The following is a 24,885-nucleotide window of genomic DNA, read 5'->3' as shown; positions in this document are numbered from 1 at the left end:
CTAGAATTTTTTTTTTCCATAGAGCAAAAGATTTTTAAAGGTCTTTAATTTTGTAATCGTGTTTTAAAGGCTTATTCCAATTTATACTGCCACTAGCAATCAAAGAGTTAGGTTTTACTTGTACCTCTTGCCAATAATGGATATTTTTATTTAATCTTTTCTACCTTGGCAAATAAACTTAAAAATGCTATCTTTGCTTTAATTAGTATTTGATATCCTAATGATTATTCTGTTTCTATCAGTTCTTTATATAGAAAAGATATTAACTACAATTTATTGGCCATTTCTTAGCCATTTCTCTCTAAATTTTGTTGTCAAATAGGTTGATTTTTTTTCTCTCTAAGAAATGTAAAACTACATTTCTTAGCCATTTCTCTCTAAATTTTGTTGTCAAATAGGTTGATTTTTTTTTTTTCTGCTTTCTTCTATTACTTAAGTTAGGAAAATCCTTCCTCCAAAGGGTTGGTAAATAATTCTAGTTTCTTCTAGGCTATCTGTGGTTATACTCTTAATACTTTATTTCATCTCTCTTATTTGAATATATAGAATGAGATGAAGCTTTTTAAACTCCCTTCTCCCACAAATTTGGTAATCTTTTTTCCTAGCACTAAATAACAATTCTCTTTAACTTGTTGTTTAATGATGCATCCTCTAAAATATATTAAATTCTTAAGTAATGTGTTTCATTGTATCTATTCCTATATATTTTATTAATAACTTTATAATTTAGCATCAGATCTTTTATTCCTTGTTTCTGGAGCATACCATCTTGTCTGAGGGTAATGAACACAACTGAAAATTATAATGTGTCATCTTGGGTCTGGGATGTATTTGGCAATTATATTGTCCAGTGGTTTTCTAACTTATTAGGGAAAACGGGAAGAATACTTTGGGCAGGTTGTTTATTTTGGCAACGTATTTTCAGTAATCACCTTATATTCTCCATATGTTTTGGGCAGCATGCAGGAGGGTGAGGTGGGAAACTATGACTTTTTAAAAAAGTAATTGTTAGTGTCTTCTTTTTCTTCCTTGAGCTTTAAAAACAGTGACAAAGTCCGGCCTTCCCATTTTACAGTTGAAGTAACAGACTTGTTTGACATTCTTACTAATGATAGTGATTGGTGGAGATTTACTTTCAAGGGGATGGATTTTTTCATAATGGGGAATACTAATAAAATTTAAAATATACACCTAGATACAGCATATTGCTGTAATACTTGATTTGGGTAGTTTTATAGATTTGCACAGAGATGCATCAGCTCCCTGGTGTAAATGCTGAATTGTATAAAACGAATGTTTTTATAATACTTCTCTGCCTCAGTGGTATGGCTTTCTCTCCAGAGTTGATCACTAACTGACATCTTTTTAAAGGAATAGCTGGGTTGAGATTTGCTTTTTTTTAGGTGGGGAGGTGCTGTGTCGTCTGTTGTCCTGTGTCCAAGAGAGCTGAAGTTTTTTCCCCCTTATACAGGACCCTATATGAAGGTATATATAATATATATATAATATTAGGAGATTGAAGGGTCTTTTGAGGATGGGACCCTCTGTGGCTGCCACAGCTCCATCAAGAATAAGGAAAGTTCAGGTAATATGTGGGGAAGGTGATGCCTTACCTAGCACCAGGTTTCCTTAAGTATAGCCTATTCAGGCTTAGCTCCCCAAGCTCTTCTAAAGTTAGGTTTCTATAATCAATTATTACCAATTGTATGTGTAAACAGTCTTTAGAATATAAAATTACAGCTAATGAATTTAATTATTCTTGTCTCACTCCAGATAGACCAAACTAGTATTAGCTAAAGATAAAAATCAAGTAATGTGAAGAAGACTTAGCAAATTCATAAAGAATTCTGCATTTACTTACCTGTTTATCTCTGTAGTTGTTTTGATATATGTGATTTTCTACAAACCTCACATTATACACTTTGGCATCGTGTTCGGTGTTGGAATGGGAAAGAATAAAAATAAAGCTAGCTAACATTTCATGAATACAGGGTGAGAATCCTGTGAGGAAGAGTCTATTATTAGATCCATTTTAGAAGTGAGGAAACTGTAGAGAAGTTAAATGTGACCTTCTACAATTTTACTGAATTAATAGAATTTGGCCAGGTGCAGTGGCTCATGTCTGTAATCTTACCACTCTGGGAGGCCAAGGCGGGAGGATCACCTGAGGTCAGGAGTTCGAGACCAGCCTGGCCAACACAGTGAAACCCTGTCTCTACTAAAAATACAAAAAAAATTAGCCGGGCGTGGTGGCGCATTCCTGTAGTCCCAGCTACTTGGGAGACTGAGGCAGGAGAATTGCTTGAATCCAGGAGGCAGAGATTTCAGTGAGCTAAGATAACGCCACTACACTCCAGCCTGGGTGAAAGAGCAAGATTCTGTCTCAAAAAAAAAAAAAAAGAAAAAAGAAAATTTTAGCCTACTTTAAGAATGTATATGTAAATATGTTCTGCTAATCTTGTCTCTTTACAGAATATTTTACAGGTTTTTGTAATGTTCATTTTTTATTTTACAGCTCATAACTGCTGTATTTTAATAACATTTTATTACTAATATAAAATATTATTTGTCTATTTCACCATTCCCCAAAATATTTTGTCATGAAATTTATCTTAGGGCTTTGTTTCTTAAGGAAAATGTACTTAAAATGAAGGTATTTTTGGCTTCATGTGATGAAGTGAAAAGATAATAAATGTTCAGATTGGCTCTATATTTTGTGGTGTTTCTCTTTGTTTTCCCTTTAAAACTGGGCTAAAAGGTTAGTTATTCTCTATAGTTGGGCCCTGGGTCAACCTATGTAAGACATATTATCTTATTTGAAGAATAGTTGAAAATAAGTATTTTTCTTTTCAGTGAGATTTAAATATATTCTGTCAATGGTTGACTTGGGGTTCAGAAATGAAAATTTAGAATAATACTTTTAACTGCTAGAGCATTAAAAGAGCTCATTATTTATTTCTTGCAGAAATGTAGACAACCAGTTTCCTGGGCAAGTTGCTCCACCTGGATTCCCAGTGTATCCCGCGTTTAGCCCACTGCAGATGCTGTGGTGGCAACAGATGTATGCTCATCAGTATTATATGCAGTAGTAAGTTAATCTGAGTTCATTTTTTAAGTTACTCACTGTGTTACTTGCTTTATTTTCTTTTTATCCTAAGTAAGTTGATTTGGGATTTCATTTTTTTATGTATTTAATGTTGTTTTGACTAAAGGAAAAAGGGTTCACCTCCAGTTCCCATGAGCTAACCCTGCCCTTGGCTCCTCCCTATCTTCCCTAATTACATTTAGCAGTATTCAGATTCTTTAATACAACATTTTATAAATTCAAGAGGAGAAAACTTAGGAATGTTTCACTGGAAGGCAGCAAATGTACATGAAGAGTTAGTCAAATAAAAAAAGGGATAGAATCATGTCAGGAGGCCATAGCTTATGTAGGGCTCAAATGTGGCTAATATGCTTACTGGACTCTCAGTATTTAGTCCGTTTTGATTCTGGTCAGCATGGAACAGTCCTAGCATTGAGGACAGTTTCTCAGCCTTCATTCTCCCCAACTCATTCTGCATTCATTTAACATTGATTAGCTTCTCTTTACCGTTCTCCTCTCCTTGTTTCTGTGATTCTTTTGTCTTCCGTATCTTTTTATCTTTCTGTGTCCTTTAATAGCTCATTTTATTAACATATCTTTCTCAGTTCATCATGTGTTTGTTACTACGTGCTTCTCAGCACTCATAGTCGGTAGAGAGGATGGGATTTAGTTGTGGGGTAGTTCTCTTGGATTTCTTTTTTGTATGGCCTTAGTTGTTAGCTCTCTGTGAATGAATCCTGGTTCTTCATCTCCTGTGCTTCATCCTGTGTCTCTGCTTTATTGTTGGAAGATTTCCATAGGGGAATGAGCCTTTACCTCAAATTCAGTGCATCTAAAATTCGATTCCTCTGTTCTTTAAGTGCCTTCTCCTTTCTCACTTCTTTGTCAGTGATACTAGCTCTCTTCTTATTACCCAAGCTCTTAACCGTAAACAGCTTTGATTCTGGCTTCTGTTACTCCTGAAAGAAGTATTTTATGAAGATGAGTTAATAGAGCTTTTGTCCTTCCCCATATGCTACCTCCAATGTTTCACCAGGTCTTTTCTCATTCTAAGTCCACTTGACTTCAATAGGTTTCTCCTTTTAGTCTTTTCACTATATTTCCTTATACTACTGCTGGGTTACTTTTTTTTTTTTCCTTCCTTCCTTCCTTCCTTCCTTCCTTCCTTCCTTCCTTCCTTCCTTCCTTCCTTCCTTCCTTCCTTCCTTCCTCCTCCTCCCTCCCTCCCTCCCTCCCTCCCTCCCCCCCCCTCCCTCCCTCCCCCCCCCCCCCCCCCGCTTTTTTTTTTTTTGACAGAGTCTCACTCTGTTGCCTAGGCTGGAGTGCAGTAGCATAATCTTGGCTCACTGCAACCTCCGCCTCCCGGGTTCAAGCGATTCTCATGCCTCAGCCTCCCAGGAGCTGAGATTACAGATGTATGCCACCACACCTGGGTAACTTTTGTATTTTTAGTAGAGACAGGGGTTTGCCACACTGGCCAGGCTGATCTTGAACTCCTGGCCTCAAGTGATCCATCCGCCCGCCTCGACCACCCAAAGTGCCAGGATTACAGGCATGAGCCACCATGCCCGGTTTGCCAGGTTACATTTCTTAACACATAATTAAGTCAGTCATTCCCGCAGCCACCCAGATATCCTCTGATTCTCTTGCCCACTGTGAAGTCTACATCCTCAGACTTTTCCCCATAAAGCTAAGCTGCTTTATGAACCTTGTATCCTAAGGCTCTCTTTCATAAGCCCTTGGCTCCAGGCAGGATATTCGTACCTTACATGTTGCCATGGTAATGGTTATCATTTGAGTGACTGCTTTGTGCTCAGTACTTTGCTGGATGCTGTACCCCACCTTGTCTCGTTTGTGAACCTTACGAGAACTATGTGAGATAAGGGGAGCTTATTATGCTTGCTGCTAAATCATATACTCTTATACACATCATTTAACTTCAGAGCCTTAGTTTCTCCCCTTTAAAATAAAGTAACTCACCTGTGTATCAGAATATTCATGAAGTAGGAAGTGTTTTCTAAACTAAAAAGCCCTATACAGATACAAGATATTAGCATACTGGCTTAAATAGGATTTTGTAGCCTGGAAACCATTTATTTAACTTTCCTGTGCTCCCTTGATTGTTAACTTCTTATTGTAGAAAAATTTAAAAACATAACAAGGTAGAGTAGTAAAAGGAATCTGTGTGTACCTATCACCCAGCTTTGACATTTATCAATTCATGTTAGTCTTATTTTACAACTTTCTTCCTTCTGTTGGATAATTTAAAGCAAATCCAAGATATATTATCACTTTTCTGGGAAATTTATTCTTTACTGGGAAATTTTAAGCAATCAAATTATAAGCAAACCTCAGAATCACAATTCTTTCTAACTTGACAAGGACCAGTGGTCCCCAGTTGGAGTTCTTCCAAATCAGTATTGGGGTGAAAGGGTTGTTACCTGAGATGTATTTAGGATTTTAGGATACTAGTACAAATCATTTATCACTGGCAGTAGACACACAATGTAATAATAGCATGTATTTTTAGACAAGCCTTTCAAAACATGGGTCTGAGGGAGAGGTAGGTGGTGAGCTTGGGAGTATTCATCCCATGTAGAATAACAAAAGGGGGCATTCATGAAAAGGTTTGGACATCTCATTAGCTTATAAGGTAATTGATTGAAAGAGAGAGTAGTGGTTAACATGGCTGCTCTCACATCTTTTGCCTTTCCCCTGTCATCTTACACTACCAGGCTAAGAGAACATCCTTTCCTGTGTGACATCTACCATCAACCTTGGCTCCACTTTTCCATTGGAATTTGTGCTTACCTAAGAAATGTGGTACAGGAGTTGGGATATTCCATATTAGGTTTATGAAAAATACATATAGCTCCCCAAGAAGTTTAAAAAAATATGGTATGGTAAAGTTTTTTTTTTTTCTTTTTAATATTTATTTTGGTGACTATTTCAGTCAAGCTGCAGTTTCAGCTCAGGCCACATCAAATGTCAACCCAACCCAGCCTACTACTTCACAGCCTCTAAATTTGGCACATGTTCCTGGAGAAGAACCCCCACCAGCTCCAAACCTAGTGGCCCAAGAAAATCGACCCATGAATGAGAATGTTCAAATGAATGCACAGGGAGGTCCAGTACTAAATGAAGAAGACTTCAATCGAGACTGGCTAGACTGGATGTACACGTTCTCACGAGCTGCGATTCTCCTTAGCATTGTATACTTCTATTCTTCTTTTAGTCGGTTTATCATGGTAATGGGAGCCATGCTGCTGGTTTATTTGTGAGTGATGTTCATTAACTTTTTGTGGTTTAATGTCTGAAACTATTCAGCACAGAATCTGGTGTAGGGTAGTCTGTTGTGAATGTTGAGTGAAGGAATTTGAATGCTGGACTTTAGATATCTGGCATGTTTTTGATGCCAAAAGCAAGGGCAGGTTTTGTTGAGTGAGAATGTTTGTCAGAATTATTTAGAAGCAGATTTTTTGTTTACTGTATTTTATAAAAATTGTTCATTCAGTGAGATATACTCTATCCGTTATTTAGAACTTAAGAAGTGTATGATGCACTCCTGCATAAGGTTGTCCTCTTTCATTAGACTTACCAATAGTAAGTCCTATAGGTATAAGCCAGATTTTTTTCATAAGTAGACTGTTTTTCCCCTGCTCCCTTCTCTCCAAGGGGCAAACAGATATCTAAGTTGTATTTCATTTTGAAAAATACCAAAAGAGATTTATGATTCCTGATATGTTTTAATAACTAACATAGAGCCAGTGAAGTCCATGATAGACTTAGAGATTTGAGTTGGTTTTGTTTTGCTGTCATTGCTTTGAGAAGGGTGGTTCCCTGTCCTGAAGTGGGAGATTTGGTCTTTTTATTTATTGTAGTTCTAATCATTTTTCTCTTATAGGACACTAATAACATTTTATAGTGTTACAAATAAAAACAACTGTGACTTATTTTATTTTCTCTTTATTTTACTGAACAGACACCAAGCTGGATGGTTTCCTTTTAGGCAAGAAGGAGGTCATCAACAGGCTCCCAACAATAATGCTGAAGTTAACAATGATGGGCAAAATGCAAACAACTTGGAACTTGAAGAAATGGTATGTGATTGAAGCTTTTGTATACTTAAGTTATTGAGATTTTCCCAGCACTGTGCGGGACCAGTGTGATGAAAGAAGATTGGATGTTCCATAAGTATTTGTGAAATGGTACGTGAAAGAAAGCTAACATATAAATTGTGATGGTTTCATTTGGGAGAGCTTAGAATATAATACCAAATCAGTCATATATTATAACTAAATAGGAAGAAGTAACTTTTTTTTCTTGAAAATAGTCAATAAATAAAATTATACACATGGTAAGAATTTATTGTATTGCATTGGCAGTTGTCCCCTTTAAACTAGAACACTGAGGAATTTACCAATTTTGGCCTTAAAGATTTCTAATGACCACATATGTACCACTTCATATTCCTTTGTTCTACAAAGAATTTAACTGTCTTCTATTATGAGCTAATGCTCGTTCACATCACTCAGGAGTATGTTTCTTGTTTTGCTTGAAAGGAGCGTCTTATGGATGATGGGCTTGAAGATGAGAGTGGAGAAGATGCAGGTGAAGATGCCAGTGCAGTTCAAAGGCCTGGATTAATGGCTTCAGCTTGGTCTTTCATCACCACCTTCTTTACTTCACTAATACCAGAGGGGCCTCCCCAGGTTGCCAATTGACCTGAAAAACTGTGCCAGCTACAAGGAGGGTCTGACTTTAGGAAAGTGGTTTAAATAACAGTGCAATTTCAAAAAAATTTATAACTTTCTTTTGATCATCATGTACAGAGGTGTTTTTTTTTCTTTAGGCTTCTCATGCATATGAATATTTTAAGCACAAATGGACTACTAAATGTCTGAATTTTTTTTTTAAGATCCTAACAGAACATAGCGTAACAATATTGGTCTTCCAGGTGTTATTCATTTCAATTATGTGTAGTATACCAGGACAGACCTATTTTCATGTCTTATTTCTTTAAAGAGCTGCTTCATTGGCCGGGCGCCATGGCTCACGTCTGTAATCCCAGCACTTTGGGAGGCCGAGGCGGGTGGATTACTTGAGGTCAGGAGTTCGAGACCAGCCTGGCAAACATGGCGAAACCCCGTCTCTACTAAAAATACAAAAAAATTAGCCGGGTGTTGTGGCACGTGCCTGTAATCCCAGCTACTCGGGAGGCTGAGGCAGGAGGATTGCTTGAACTCAGGAGGCGGAGGGTGCAGTGAGCTGAGATTGGGTCACTGCACTCCAGCCTGGGTGACAGAGTGAGACTCAGTCTCAAAAAAAAAAAAAAAAAAAAAGAGCTGCTTCACATGTAAATGTCTATAGCTAGTAGCCTGGCCCTCTAATGTTTAATTTGAATAAATATATCTATTTTCTGTGAATTATCTTGAAAGTTTTAAACAGAATGACCTCATAGTTTTTAATAAAGAATATTATTTACCTAAAATGTACTAGTAGCATCTTGCCCAGCCATAAAGCAATAAACTTCTCAATAATCTTAATTTTGACATTTGAATAAATAATGGAAACTTTCTATTTTAAGGGCATATATCCCATCAATTGGAATCAGTACCTTAACAGAAAAAGGCAGCTCTTCAATGGAATTAACGTGATATAAAATGTTTGATATAGGCAGTACTTTTATAAAAAAAAGATATGCTGGAAATTGCTCAGTGTAATTTTTTAAATAAAAAGTCAATTATGGTAAACAGTTTTAAGGGGTATTTGTTCAAACTCTTCACCTATTACATGCAAAAATTATATAAATTTTAGTAGTTGTTTGGAAGGGTTGCTGAAGTCTTAAAAGTCATTTACACCTGTTTCCATCCCAGATGGATATCTCCTAGTTAGATTGTCTGAAACCTCATTAGTTTGTTTAAAAATCCCTGTGAAAGCCAAGTTAATGTATCATGAGAAGGCAGTAAGTTTCTTACGGGATAGCTAAATAAAAGAAATACGGGCAGGAGAACTTTATCTCACATGAAATGCATTATAAAATTATGAGTGTGGTACTGGCCCAGGAAAAAAATTATGTATATGATTAGATAACAGAGAAGATTAAGAAAACACAAATTATTTTCTGATTTGTTTACTTATAATGATAAAAGTGAATTATCAGGGATGACTAGTTAACCATTTGAAAAGTAAAGTTAAATTTCTATTTATAAATGTCAAGACATCATGATTGAATATGAACAACCAAATCATGAGAATACTAAGAATATATAGGTAAATATATAACATTGGAGTCAGAGGACACTTTTATAGCAGAATCTTTAAAGATTGCTAAGAATATAATGTTTTGACATAAGTAATTTAAAGGCAAATAATTAGAGCGAAAAAGATAGAAAAGGTAATAAATGAAGTCTTAAATTCAGTCCAGTAAAAAAAAATTTGTATCCAGTAAAAGAAGAAAAAAAAGCACTCCAATAGGAAATGGGTAATAAAGATGAAAAAAAAAGTATCTAGTAGTTAAAACTACCAAATTCATAAGATGATATTCAGTGTTGGTGAAACTGTAGGGGAATTTAAAATAGAATATAGCCATTCCAGCAAGTATCAGATTTTCAAAATGTGCACAGAATCATTCAGTGTCATCCTGTTATTCCTAGAATACAAATCAGACTAATAATGAACATGGCTTACAAAATCCTGAAAGGTTGTGCCCTCGCTTCCTGTAAGTTTGAGCTGCCCCTTAATTCCTGTTTGAGCTAGGCTGCTCTAACTCTAGCACCTTCCAGCCCCGGACTTTTTAAATTGCTATTCTTTTTGCTGCAAACACACAGTTTCTTCCTTCTCTGCCTCACTAGCACTAATGACTCATCAGATCTCAGCATAATTGCCAGTTCTTTGGGAGGCTTTTCCCTGGAAGCACAGTTTATTACTTTGCCGTTAACACTGTTGCAGTTTACATTTATTTCCTTATTTCTCTCACCATATAGAAGGGATGAAGTTGGGGAGAATCTGGTATTTAGTTCAGTCCTGGATGAGTGCCAGCAGAAGTTTGAAAGGATGTCATGCATGTGTGAGATTTAGCTTTCCAGATATTCATTGCATTGTTGGTAATTAGAAAAAAATCAGAATTAGCAGATGTTCAGCAGAGTGAGCTATGGCCACATTTGAACACTGTTTGGGTCCATAATTAGGGATGGCTTATTTCAAGACTGATGTAATTATTGCATCCAGAAGAAAGGTCTGGATTTTAACCTGGAAGCTAAGTAGATAAACTACCAAAGCTGGCAGAAATGCTCCATGGGTCAGAGCCTAAAGCGGGTACAGGGTGGGGAGAGAATTCTGAGTTAATTATGAGACTGATCAGTTTCATTTCTCTTGGGAGCTGGAGAGAAGAGAATTGGAGCTGTAGAACTCATTGAGGGTGGGCAGCATTGTGGGGACACCCCTCTGGAGGAAATGAGCAAGTCCCTGCCTCCTAGCAGCAGGCTGGGGCCTAAGAATGATCCTGGTTATAAACTCCTGTGAAGGGATGTTGTCACAGGTTCTAAGAACACGGAATTTGTGACCCACTGTTATTTTCTCTACATTGTTAATTCCCTTGTGTTAGCCTCACATTCATTAAGTCTTTGTCAAAAACTACAGCCCAATGTCAGCTGTGTTTTGGATGATTCAGGGAGGAACTGTGTCCATTCTGGGGCCAGATGGTACCTAGGTGGCTGGGGTAATCCAAACACTGGTCTTAAGGCCAGATTGTGACTAGTAACAACCTGTTTCTGGAATATAAACACTTGCTAGGACTTATTACATTATTATACATTACCATAAAGACTAGACCTTCTACATTGAGAAGGGTCAGATTATGTTAGGTGGGTAAAAGAAAAGAGTGATCTGTAGGGCTGGAGAATTGGAGACATTCGCATCATATTTTGTTAACATAATTAGATGCCACAGCTCACCAGTATTGTAACTGGTTTCTCTGGCTCTTTCTACCATCGCTATTGAAATTAGGCTTTTCAAATTTGTGGGAGGAAAGACCATATTTGGAGTTTCAAATATACAGTCCCAGTGGAAGTTTTTGCCTCACTGTTTTGTTGTTGTTGTTGTTTGCTTGTTTGTTTTGAGACGGAGTCTCACTCTATCACCCAGGCTGGAGTGCAGTGGCACTATTTCGGCTCACTGCAACCTCTGCCTCCTGGGTTCAAGCAATTCTCTGCCTCACACTCCCAAGTAGCTGGGATTACAGGCACCTGCCAACACGCCCAGCTAATTTTTGTATTTTTAGTACAGATGGGGTTTCACCATTTTGGCCAGGCTGGTCCTGAACTCCTGACCTCATGATCCACCTGCCTTGGCTTCCCAAAGTGCTGGGATTACAGTTGTGAGCCACTGCGTCCGGCCTTGCCTCACTGTTAAAAGACTATAATGTGATGTGATATACCAGCTTTTTCGAAGTCCGGTGTACGTCAGACCCTAAGGCGTGCAGTATCCGGAATGGTGTTGCTGGATCTGCAAAACTGCCAGGCTCTGGCATGTGGTGTTCTCATCTACCAGATCATTCCTTGGGCTCACTTCTACGGGTGGTATTGCTAGCACTGCACATTGGAACTGCAACTTGGGAAAGTGATAGAAACCGACTGCATGATAGGTACAAAGTAAGTTTGTTGTATTTTATACACATTAATATTTTGGATGTTTCAATATTTAAACATTTCACAAAGGAAAATCAATGATAATGCTTCTTGAATGTGTTGTGAACAATGCAAGTCTTTTATTAAAAATTATGGAATATTCGAAAGAAATGTTTTTCTTACAGAGAGCAGAGAATAATTACTCAGGGTTCCTGTGTCAAGGCCTCTAGGGCCCCTTTACTGTCTAGAATTCTTAGTAAGTGGAAAACCTTTCCCAAGCACACAACCTAGATCCCTCACATGCACAGTTCACAGTAGGATTAGCACTCCTATGAGAATCTAGTACCACTGTTAATCTGAGAGGAGGTGGAGCTCAGGTGGTAATGCTTGCCGGCTTGCCACTCACCTCCTGCTGTGTGGCCCAGTTCCTAACAGGCTACTGACCAGTACTTGTTCACAGCCTGGGGACTGGGGACCCCTGAGTAAATGGAATTAAAGTATTCTGAAGTCCTTGAATTGTCTTGAAAGTGAAGATGGTGGAGGCACTGATTTATATTAGAAATGAATAAATCAGGGGTACATGTTTCAGTTTCTACAGTATTTTCTAAAAGAATAAGAGAATATAAAACTAACAAGATAACAGAAGGAGAATATGAAATAAAATAATCCCAAGGAAGCAAAAAAAAAACAACACAGAACAGATGGGAACAAATAGAAAACAAACGCCCACATGCATCAATCTCTACATCAAGCATATGTGGACTAAATATTCCATTTCAAAGGCAATATTACCACCCCTGGATAAAGAACAAATATAATTATCTGAGACTTCAAAACAGCATACCTTAAACAAGGATACAGAAAGACTGAAATTAAAAGGATGGAAAAAGAACTATCATGCAAGTATTAACCAAAAGGAAGCTGGTGTATTTAGTACACGAAGTAAACTTTCAGGCATTACTAGAGTATGAAGGATATTTCATAATGATAAAGGGCTCACTTTACCAGGACTATACCAATGGCTGAGGTATTTGGGCTGTCTGTGAAGCTCAGATGGGCTGCTCGTGGCCCAGCCTCACCTTGGTGATGGCCCAGGAAGCTAACTGAGACTTGGTTGAAGAGAAGCCAGACTCAAAATAAGTATTTGAAGTGTGTGTGTGTGTGTGTGTGTGTGTGTGTGTGTGTGTGTGTGTGTATGTGTTTAGGGGAAAACATGAGAGGTAGAGTACTATTCAAAAGGACAAAAAGTGGAACATTTTCTTTTATAAATTAAATAAATGGTGGCTCCGAGCCTTCCCCCGCCTCCTGCCTTTTTTGGGTCCAGATTGCTAAGAAATGTTATTAATGATAGTTCACGCTTACGAAATTCTTACCTTCTAAGTGCTTTGCAGGTATTAATTTAATCCTCACAACAGTCTTAGGAGATAGGCATCATCACTACCATCGCTATTTTACAGATGGAAAAACCAGCAACCGTCAGAGCTGGTATTCAAAATAAGCCAATTCAGATTCCGAGTCCCGGCTCCTAACCATGGAGGGGCCTCAGGGTTTTACAGATTGTCCGGCTCTTTGGATGAACATCACACCTCATGGAGAAGAGTCCCTTCCATTTTAACGGCTCCAGGTTGTCATGGAAATCCTCTGTATACAGAGGGTAGGGAGGAGGATGAGAAGCAATACATGTTTATTGGGACTTTCTATCACCCCAGGACTTATCCACGTACATTATAACAATATTGAATACAGTGTTTAGTCCCATTTTAACTATGAGGAAAATAAGGTTTGGACCGGCAGAGACAGAGCAAGGCACATTGGTAAGGGCAGACAAGGGATTCATCTGACTCCAATGCCTCTTCCCTGCTAAACCACACTGGCTTGTCACACCGTGAAATTAGAGTCAACTTGTTAAATCTTGGCACGTTGCTAAATTGTTAATTACACCCCCAGGAGCTGTGACTGGAGCGGCAGGGATGCTATGGCTGCACTGTACTATTTTTAGCACTAGATGGTGCTGTAACACTGCACATCTCTACTGCGGTGGTCCTTGGAGGAAGGTTACTTCAGGGCTTGGAGACGCTGGAGGGAAGGATGCTACACTACCACACACGAAAAAAACATGGAAGACAGGACACTCTCGGGCCCTGATATTCTGGTTCCTGATGGCGAACTTTGGGAAAGCTGGAGACTGTAGCCTCCAGGTGACTCCAGGATGTGCAGTACTGGCATCTGGGTTTTGCTCACACAACGGTGAACTCCTGGTCCCCCCAAGCCCTAGCGAGTGGATTGGAGCACACACCCACCCACCTCCTCAGATGCTCCTACGAGTGGGGGAGGTATCTAGGCACGTAGGAGCTTGGCGCCGTGTTAGGTGCTCAGGATACTGGTTGTCTGTCCGGAATCCCAGTGAAGTGCAGTCCCGCCTTTGTTGTGCCACTTTCCCATGCGCCTCCTGCCACCCTGAGGGTTGCAGAGGCTGCAGAGTCCTCCAGCTTGAGAAACTGCATCAAGGTTGCTCCCTGACGGCCTGGCAGCTCGCTGAAGAGCTGCCTTCAGTTCAAAACAGTTTTAGGGAGATTGTCATAAACTCAATGGGTTTAAATGATTTTACACTGACTCTTCAAAAGTGTCAAGGTCATGAAAAACAAAGAAAGGCCGAGGAAATGCTCCAGACTGGAGGAGAAGGGCGACATGGCAGCTGTGCATGCACCGTGGGTCCTGAACCAGAAAAAGGAGCTCAGTGGGACGATTGGTAGCTTTTGGATACAATCTGTAGGTGAGCTAATACTATTGCTTCGATGTTAATTTCTGGGTTTTGATCACTGTACTATAACTATACAGAAAGTTAACATTTGGGGAAGCTGGGTAAAGGGTATGTGGGAATTCTTTGTGCTATTTTTGCAACTTTTCTCATCAAGTTTGAAATTATTTCAAAATTGAAAGCTAATAAAAATTATAAAAATGTTCTTAACATTATTATGGAATATTTCAAACATATAGAAAAATATAGAGAATAAACCTGGCCACTTTTACAGGTGACTCAAGGGTGCTGTTGGCACCAGACAGACGAATGAAGTTCCTGTAGGAGTTAAGCATTGAGCGCTGTTGTCTCGCTCTCTGTGTCCAGAGGTGGCTCCTGGTAGTTGAATTAGACCATTATATTTTGGGCAAGAGCTATTTAAATTTTTGACAGCCTCCACTTTAGAACAAATCAGCAGACAATCCACCTCTATGGCCATAGTATTTGCTTAGTGAGATAGCACCTTATTCCCATGCCCTACTTAGTAATTCTCTTGGGAGACATTTTTTTTTCCAGACCTTTTCTTTTATTACAGGGATCTAAATCATCACTGTCGAAAACAAAAACATATAAAGATGGCCCCAATTGCTTAATGATGCTTTTGAAATTTTTCTTTAACTTCTTTAACTTTCAAAAATGAACTTTTAATTTTAGAACAGTTTTAGAGTTTCAGAAAAATTGCAAAGATGATACAGAGTTACCATATTCTCTGCACCCAGTTCCCCCTGTATTATCAGGTTACCTTAGTAGGGTACATTTGTTGCAATTAATGAACCAATATTGATACATTATGATTAACTAAAGTCCATACTTTATTTAGATTTCCTTAGTCTATCTAATGTCTCTTTTCTGTTCCAGAATCCCCTCCAAGATTCCAAGATATCACATTAAATTTAGATGTTATGTCTATTTATGCTACTCTAGGGTGTGACAATTTCTCAGACTTCTTTGTTTTTGATGGCCTTAATATTTTTGAGTAGTATGGGTGGAGTATTTTTATAGGATGTCTCTTGACTTGGGATTTGTCTGATATTTTTCTCATGATTAAACTGGGGTTATGTATTTTTAGGAGGAAGACACCGGGGGTAATGTGCCAAATATTTTCATCACATCATATCAAGAATACATAGTATCTCTGGGCATGGTGGCGGGCCGTTAAAATTAGCTGGGCATGGTGGCAGGCTGCTCAGGAGAATTCCTTGAACCCAGGAGGCGGAGGCTGCAGTGGAACAAGATTGTGCCACTCACTCCAGCCTGGGTGACACAGTGAGACTCCATCTCAAAAAAGAAATACATGATATTGACCTTCACCACTTGGTGAAGGTCACCTGGCCACCTGGTAGTGTTTGTCAGGCTTTCCCACTGTAAAGTAATTCCCACCTGCCTTCCACACTGAGCTCTTTGGAAGAAAGTCACTGTGTGCAGCCAAGAAGGAGCAGGGCGTTATGCTTCACAGATTCGAGGACGGAGTATCTACGTAAGTTATTTGGAATTCTTCTCTATGGCGAGATTTATCTCTTGCCTCCCAATTATTTATTTATTCAATCTATTTATTTGTGTTAGTGTGGACTCATGGATATTTATTTTATATATTGGGTTTTAATCCAATATGACTTTGTTTTATTGCTAAAATTGTTTAAGCTTTGGCCACTGGGAGCTCTTTCAGGTGGCTCTTGTGTTCCTATTTAATTGCTACATAATAATTGTACATATTAATAGGGTATATGTGTCATTTTGATACGAACATACAATGTGTACTAAAATCAGGGTAACTGGGATATCCATCACCTCAAATTTATCATTTCTTTGTGTTGGGAACATTCCAAATCTTCCTTTCTTGCTATTTTGAAATATACAGTAAGTTCTTGTTAATTATAGTCATTCTACTGTGCTATCAAACACTAGAACTTATTTCTTTTATCTAACTGTATTTTTGTATCCATTAACCAACTTCTCTTCCTGCCTCCACCTCACCATTTCCTGGACTCTGGTAACCACCAGTCTACTGTCTTCTTGAGATCCACTTTTTAGCTCTCCCATGAGAGTGAGAACATGTGATATTTGTGTTTCTGTGCCTGACTTATTTCATTTAACATAATGTCTTCCTGTTTCATTCGTGTTGCTGCAAATGACAAGATTTCGTTCCTTTTCATGGCTGAGTAGTACTTTATTGTGTCTATATGCCACATTTTTTAATCCATTCATCTGTTGATGGATACTTAGGTTGATTCTACATTTTTGCTATTGTGAATAGTGCTATAATAAATATGGGAGTGCAGATATCTCTGGTATACTGGTTTCCTTTCTTTTGGATAGATAGCCAGTAGCAAGATTCCTGGATCATATGGTGGCTCTATTTTTAGCTTTCTGAGGAACCTCCACACTGTTTTCCATAGTGGCTATACTAATTTACATTTTCACCTGTTTGTGCAAGCTTGCCCTTTCTCCAAGGCCTCAAGCATGTTATTTTCTGTCCTTTTGATCATAGCCATTTTAACTGGGGTGAGATGATAGCTCATTGTGGTTTTGATTTGCATTTCCATGTGAATTAGTGATGTTGTGTTCCTTTGATATATCCCCATCATTGAGACTTTTCTTTTGAGCACTTGCTTATTTCCTGGCATAATAAGATGTTCCAAGCTCATCTTGTATATTTTCTGCTCCGGTGCTAGAATCAGCCATTTTTCCAAAGAGCTTTTGGAAGATACTTGCTTTCTTGATTACAGTTAGGATTTTCTCATGAGGGAAGTTTGTTGATGGCCTGCAAACAAATAGTAAAATACTACGTGATGTCATGAAAATTAATTGCATCTTTCCTTTTAGATTTTGCATATAGAAGACGGTAATTGTAAAAACAGTGAAAGAAGAAATGTATCTGAGAATTCAGTCAATAGACTTTAGAGTGAATATGATTTTTGTGTGCTCAAAGGCATCTTTTCAGTTTGGCTTTGTAAGGTTTCATTCTTTTTTTTGATAGGAAAATATAAATAAAAGGAAGGAGCAGGGAAAGTGGAGAGTCACCTGCGGGACCAGCTATACCCCCTGTGGCTGCCCTCAAGGCCTAAGCTGTCTATAATAGCATCAGTTTTCTCTTTCTTTTCCCTTTTGTTTTTAGATGGTGTCTTTCTGTGTTGCCCAGGCTGGAGTGCAGTGGCATGATCTCGGCTCACTGCAACCTCCACCTCCTGGGTTCAAGTAAGTCTCCTGCCTTGGGCTCCTGAGTAGCTGGGATTACAGGTATACACCACGACGCCCAGGGAATTTTTGTATTTTTAGTAGAGATGGGGTTTCACCATGTTGGCCAGGCTGGTCTCGAACTCCTGACCTCAGGTAATCCACCTGCCTCAGCCTCCCAAAGTGCTGGGATTGCAGGCGTGAGCCACCGCGCCCAGCCAGCCTCAGTTTTCTTTGTGCATCTTTTCCACAGCCCTCTCACTGCAGATGTTTTCAGTTTTTCCTTCTGCTTGGTATACTTTTCTCCACTCATAGTTTCTTAGTAAGAGCTGCCTGCTATGACCCTTCATCCTCCCATTTCTGCCTCGTGTCTTGGTTCTCTGCATTTTTCCAGTTTCAGCCCTGTTGTTGACTGCTAGATTCCTACTGTGTTTCCCAGTTAAAATTCTCCAAAGAAGGAACCTGACTGGCTCAACACAAAGTTTCTTGCTAGACAATATCATGTGTCAAAAGTCAGTGTATCGACTGGTTGCCTGGGCTTAGTGTCAACGCAGTTCCATCACCTGCTGCCTGAGAGTGAGGTGGGATCAGTTGCAGGGCTCATTTGGTCCTGCCCCTTCAGCAGAGGCTTTAGCATTAGAAGAGGCTGTGGGTACCAAGGCTGGCCTTCTGCTTCATGGCTTGGTGGGGAGGAACACAGCAAGAGTAGTTAGAGACCCCTGAATAGGATCAGGAGTACCCAGTACTAATAAAGCCAAAATTTGTACAACACTCTAGCATTTGCTAAGCACTATAAAGTCATTATCTCATTTTGTGCATACCTGGGAAACACTTATTCTCCTATACTGTGATTGCTCTTTCCTTGGGTCTCTCTTACAAGCAGACCACAGGGACCCTGCAGGTAGGAACTATGTCCTGTTATTGTGATATCCTTAGCACCAACTCTACAGATAATATTCTAGAAATATTTATTAGATGTAAGAATTAAACAATAGCATGTCTTCAAGGTGGACAGCTGTTATTACTGTTTTATAACTGAGGAAACTGAGGTTCAGTTAAGTAATGCAAAGTAATTTGAATAAAAGACTGGGTTCCTTGTAGCCCGGTCCTTTTACAAAGTTGCATTCAGAGAGAAGCGTTTGACTCTTTTTTCCCATCATCCTGTACTTCCCTCCATTTTTCTTTCCCATGCCAGTCACTGCTGGGGCTTCGGGGCCCTCTGGGTGCTCTGAGCCCCTCTAGAATGACTAAGAGTCTTCGCTCACTCCTGTCAAAGGGCAGTGGGTAGCAGTCCCTTGGTAATATTTTAGCCGTCTTCACTGATTTTTTTGTGAGAAACCTCCAGAGAATAAAAGTCTTCCACCTCATTAAATTGGCTAATATCTGGTAGATTTATAATGGAAATAGAATCTTCATATCCTAGGCTGGAATAAGGGTTAAAGACAGGTTTGAGGTGGATCAGGGACGCTGTGTTCAGTTCTGAATATTATGAGTTGGAGGCAAAAGGGAGGAATGGTGGAAGACATACTTCCAGGAGGAGGGGTCCAGGTTTGGATGCCAGACTGGAACCAGAGAGATGGATTGTATAATGCATGGATGTGGAGGTTTCAGAGAAGTAGCAACTAAAATTGGTGCCACAGATGAGATAACTGGTAAGTAACTTAAAATATTATTATTCAATGTCAAAACCATCATAGATAATTATAGATTAAAATGGAAAATTAGCGTGTGTAATTAAGTCACACACAAAGACCTCAGAGAACTTTAGTTTTAGCGGGAGACCATTTTGTACCCCAGACTCTTTGGAAAACATAATCATATGTTTCTCTGTTAGGCATGCATGCATGCGTGTGTGTGTGTGTGTGTGTGTGTGTGTGTGTGTGTGTGTGGACATATACTTGCTTCCCTTTGCTGTCATTTTCTTGTTTTGTGCCCACTAGACTGTGTCCTCACTCTTTCTCCATAGTGCCCACCAGGTTACCTTGTCCGTGGAGGGCATCCGTATGTGGAAGGATGCTCATTGCAACATTACTAATAGTAGTGAAAAGTGGAAAACAATATAAAATATATTTAAAAAGGGCATGGTATGGTAAAATAGGATGTATTCACTCTGTGTTAGTCCATTTTCAGATTGCTATAAGGAAATACCTGAGACTGGGTAATTTATAAAGAAAAGAGATTTAATTGACTCACAGTTCTGCATGCCTGGGGAAGCCTCAGGAGACTTACAATCATGGTGGAAGGCACCTCTTCACAGGACAGCAGGAGAGACAGTGAGAGCCAGCAGGGGAAATGCCAGACACTTATAAAACCATCAGATCTCGTGAGAACTCACTATCATGAGAAGAGCATGGGGGAAACCGCCCCCATGATTCATTTACTTCCCACTGAGTCCCTGCTACAACACATGGGGATTACAGGGATTACAATCCAAGATGAGATTTGGGTGCGGAAACAGCCAAACCATAGTACACTCGATGGAATGTCATGCTGCCATTCTATGATGGTTGTAAAAAATGTGTTGCAAACTCAAAAATGCATATATATTTTCTCAAAAAACGTATCTCTCACACACCATGTCTTAAGAAGCTGCTGGACGGTATGTTTCCGGCAGAAAGAACAGACAATGGAAAAGGCCCTCAGGACTCCAGACATTGGAGTTATGAGTTACAACTTTAAAATAACAAAAGCTCCCTATGTTCAAAGAATAACAACTGATAAAGAGTAAACCAAGGAAGAAAGAGCTGGGGGCACTGGAATCTGGAGATTCAAAGCAGGGGAGAGGTGAAGGAAACCCACAGGCTGATGATGAAGGGAGCTCCCAGGCTGGTGGCCAACAGCGGAGCTGGAAGGCAGCCTCTGTGAGTTGAGGGCCATCATCGCAAGATCCCTGCTATCTTAGTGCCGTCTGTGAGACCCGAGGAAGAATGTCTAGGGGAGGCTGGTCCTGATTCTTCTCTTGGCTCAGTGCTATTAAAGCTGCTGCTCTCCCCTTGATGCTTGGGTTAGCTCTGAACTTCTCTTGAGGGCTGACAGAGGAGCGCTGTGAAGTTAGAAGAAAATACAGAGCAGCCTCCTCCCTCCGAAGCTCTTTCTGACAGGTGTCTAGTAGGTGGTTCAAATTACAGTTCTGTCTGATGCCCCAGTTGTGTTAATTTGTGGTTTCCATGACTCAGCCATGACCTTGCCTGCAGACATGCCTAGAAAGTGCTCTCATAGATTCTCAGGGAAGCAGAAGCCAGCCTGTGACGCCCATTTTGCCACCTTCTCTTCTGTTGGGAACCCTTGTAGAATAGCGTTGATATTTTCCTTCTCTTACACAGATTTGTGCTTCCTAGGCAATTTTTACAACACTATTTAAAGAAAAGCAAGGGAGTGACTAACACAGAAGGCAGGAAGGGTTTATCTGTCGGGGAAAAGGTATCTGACTGTGGCAGAGGCAATATGTGATGGGCAGTGTTGTTCAGACATAAAGGAAGGCCACATTTCCAACCCCCTTTAGAGTTAAGTCGAGGCCGTGTGGCAGCTCTTACCGAAGAAGGCAGAGATGTGTCACTCCTTGAGAAAGGCAGTTAAAAGCAGATGTAAGTTCTCTGTGTCCTCTCTTATTTATTCTACTTAACTAAAAGCAAAAATTCCAAGATGGTGAAATGATGAGTCTTAAATTACTGTTAAGACTCTTAACAGTCTTAAATTTGTTCCAGAGCTTGTGTTTCAATGGGGCCAGAGCCAGGGTCTTAAATTTCTGTTGGAGGTGGCAAAGACAGCTCCTGAGCCTGCATGGACTGTGATGTGAGAGGGACATCAGTGTATGTGTACGTGTGTTTTACATCAATGGCATTTTGAGATCTGTCTGTCGCTGCTGTGATACACTAATGCAGGCACATGAGGGGCCACTAATGTGGTCATAATAGTCTATTTCTTAAACGGAATAGTGGGTACATGGCTGTTAATTTTATTATTATTATTATTATTATTATTATTGAGATAAATTCTCGCTCTGTCGCCCAGACTGGAGTGCAGTGGCATGATCTTGGCTCACTGCAACCTCTGCCTTCTGGGTTCAAGCGATTCTCCTGCCTCAGCTCCTGAGTAGCTGAGATTATAGGCACGTGTCACCACACCTGGCTTATTTTTGTGTTTTTAGTAGAGACGGCGTTTCTCCAAGTTGGCCAGGCTGGTCTTGAATGCCTGACCTCAGGTGATCCGCCCACCCTGGGCCTCCCAAAGTGCTGGGATTGCAGGCATGAACCACTGTGCCTGGCCATTATTATTCTTTAAACCACAAAATTTTTATATACTTTTCTGTATGTACTGTACATTTCATAATAAATATTTAAAGTCAGTCTCTTATGTACATTGTGACCACCTAAAATTGCAAGTTTATTGATCTTTTTCACTTTGGTCCAGCTGACAGTATATGTGGGAACGTAAAGTAGAACAGTGTTTTGGAAAAGCTGTTTCACAGTATATCTCAAAAACCTAAATACTCTCCTTTATCCAGCAGTTCCACTTTGAAGAACTGAACTAAGGAAATAGTCCTAAATATTGGAAAAGCTTTTACAGAAGGATGCTTATTGCACCATTATTAATAGTTAAAAAACGGAAAGAAAAGGCCATGGTTTATTAAAATAGAGTATATTGACTGGATGGAGTGCCATGCGATATTTCTAAATGATGTTTGTAGAAACAATGTTGTAACCTCAGAAATGCACATGACAGATGAACAAGAACAGGATACAAGATTGTGTCTCTTGGGTGATTATAGCTATGTAAAAAATGTATGAAACAAAGAACTCTGTGCCTGACATCTGCAAAGCCTATCCTATGCCTAACTGTTCTTTGAATCATTACTTTAAAATACAGTAATTTAGGCATAATCCAGTCGATATACTTTATGTCTAGGAGGAAAAATTCAAACGTGTTTGAGATTCTTTTCTTCTTCCAGATTAGGTTTTTAAATTCAAACACAGATTTAATAAATCTAACTTGGTTCAGCAATACAGTTGGAACAATTGAACACATTTGTATGTGAGGATGGAGGAGGGAAGAATGAAAAGGAGGGATTGGGAAGGGGATGGGGATGAAGTTCATAAAAGCACAGTGGCTAGACCTGTAACTCATGGCAGTGTCCAGCTATTTGTCCAATGAGCAGTAAATGGCCTCTAAAGTTTCTCCATTGTGTCTATGATCTTGCATTTCAGCATCTGAAAAGAAACCACAAGAGGTTGGGTTGGTGCAATGTTCCTTTCTTCCCAGGACTTTCTGGTCTTCAAGGCTTTCTTATGAGACGGAAGACCGATGGATGTAGAAGTTTCTAAGAGGACAGGTAAGCCTATCGTCCCTAGATCCTCCTCTTTCCCACTGAAAGACCAAACCACCATCGTCAGTTCAAGCGTTCACTGTTCATTGTTTCCTGTCCAGTGACGCTGCCATGTTTTAAAGCAGGAAGACTTTACCACTTCTCAAAGGTCTTTAATTGCCTGACGACTGCTTCTCTTTGGAAGGCTGTCAGGGTGATGGAATCCCAGATCACAGCACAGATAAAATGGACAAAGAAAGAAAGATACAAGAAGAATGTAAAAATGTCCATAATGAACTCATGTATCTTGCGGAAACCTCTAATCTAATGAGAATGGATTTTGTTGAGAAGATTGTACACCAACAATTAATTATTCATGGCAGAGACATCATTAAGATTTCATTTTGTTTAAAGGCCTCTAAGTGACTTAGGAAATTGGGTTAAGCTAGAGAAGAATTTCAAGAAAGAGACAAGGGAAAGCTTTTCGTTATATTGACTTTTTGTAATATTTTCCAGATAGATATTTTGACTTGGCACATAAATTATACTCTGACTAAAAATCTCCAATGATCTGTCTGAGTAAGAGTCTCCACATGGGTGGATAGTACACCAGTGTGGTCAGATGGTAGCAGATTGACAGAGATTTGTGAAAGGATTAGGAGATTTATTCCAGAATTCTGTAATAATTCAATTTGGCTTTTTGGTTAGGAATGCAGTGAGGAGTCTCCTTGAAATAACAATGGGATTTGTACAACCTGTGACATTTTGCACTCAAGGATACTTTTCCCAGTGCACTATGGGATGTGAGCACCTGTTCACTTATAGTACATGTAAGATAAGACACTTTTAATAAAAACTCTGGAGACCTGGAGTAGTATAGACCCTATGCCTGCTTATCTTAAAGACAAACACCAGAAACTGGTGTCAGGTTGCGAGTTCAATGTAAGATTGATTCAAAGCATAAAGCTAGAGATCTAGTGTAAATTTTCAGAGGGATATCGATTACAGGGTCAATTTCTATGGGCAATTAATGCAGGGATTTGGTTTATGTTTGAATTCCAAGCACCCAGTGGTATTCAAAAGTAGCACCCAATTTTATGTAAAATGTAAAATTACATTTTGTGTTTGATTTGGGCACCCCGTAATGATTTACAATAAAGGGTTGGGCTTTCGTTTTCTTGTTCCTTCATTAGAAAGGTTAGGACTTGCCTTTCCTCCTTGATCACTATCCCAGTGTCCTGGGTGCTTGGGATTCAAAACTAAACTAAAATTTATTAGCGGTTGAGAAATGTTAAGGTTGAAATAGTAGATCAGGGCATGTCTGCGTGGAGAACATCACAGCAACTGAGAACCGCAATAGAAGAGGCTTGGTAAAGGGAGAGTCTCTTCCCTGTTTGTGAGTTAAAGAGTCCTGTAACACCTTTAGGGTGATAAATAATTAGGGTTGGCGCCCTATGCCTGCACAGCTAGAGTTGGGGAGAAAATAGAGCTCCAGATGTGGAGCCAGGAAGACCTGGGTTGAGTTTTCAGCTGTGTCCCGGGCCAACAACCACAGCAGCAGCAACACCTACCACATGCACCGATCTCCATCTGCCTCAAAGAACTACACATTGTACACATTGTAGTAGAGGGAAAGAGTCAATAATCAATAAATGCACCAAATAGGTAAATTACGTAAATTTATATAAAACAGTCAATAAATAGTAAGTGCAAAAAATAAGTAAATAAGTACATCTATTGTGGTAAAAAGTGATAATTGCTATAGAAAAAAATAGGTGTGTGCCTGATAGTTTGTTTATGAAAATCTGCTTTAACGTTTTTCAGAAAGCTGTCTCCTGGAAAAACAAGTAGTCTTTTAACTTTATACATTTCCAGGGACAAAATGTTATAACCACTGCTT

At 39.4% G+C, this 24,885-nt stretch overlaps 1 protein-coding gene and 1 long non-coding RNA gene across 5 annotated transcripts in view; both read left to right on the top strand.

Moving 5' to 3' along the window:
* Positions 1–12,410, top strand: part of HERPUD2 (HERPUD family member 2) — a 95,013-nt gene extending 82,603 nt beyond the window's left edge. For all 4 annotated transcript variants that reach the window (XM_050785486.1, XM_050785485.1, XM_050785484.1 and 1 more), the window contains 4 exons: positions 2,966–3,088; positions 6,039–6,362; positions 7,068–7,185; positions 7,648–12,410. In XM_050785486.1, coding sequence (XP_050641443.1) covers positions 2,966–3,088; positions 6,039–6,362; positions 7,068–7,185; positions 7,648–7,809 — 727 coding nt within the window. In that variant the 3' untranslated portion in view covers positions 7,810–12,410. The remainder of the gene's footprint in view (positions 1–2,965; positions 3,089–6,038; positions 6,363–7,067; positions 7,186–7,647) is intronic.
* Positions 12,411–15,647: 3,237 nt separating this feature from the next.
* Positions 15,648–24,885, top strand: part of LOC126951425 (uncharacterized) — a 32,170-nt gene continuing 22,932 nt past the window's right edge. Inside the window, exon 1 of the long non-coding RNA XR_007724465.1 lies at positions 15,648–23,012. This is a non-coding gene — a long non-coding RNA (uncharacterized LOC126951425). The remainder of the gene's footprint in view (positions 23,013–24,885) is intronic.

Source organism: Macaca thibetana, chromosome 3 (genome assembly GCF_024542745.1).
Source record: "Macaca thibetana thibetana isolate TM-01 chromosome 3, ASM2454274v1, whole genome shotgun sequence".
NCBI classification, from domain to species: domain Eukaryota; kingdom Metazoa; phylum Chordata; class Mammalia; order Primates; family Cercopithecidae; genus Macaca; species Macaca thibetana.
Note: the sequence above shows the minus strand (reverse complement) of the source record. Positions and strands in the feature narration are given on the sequence as shown.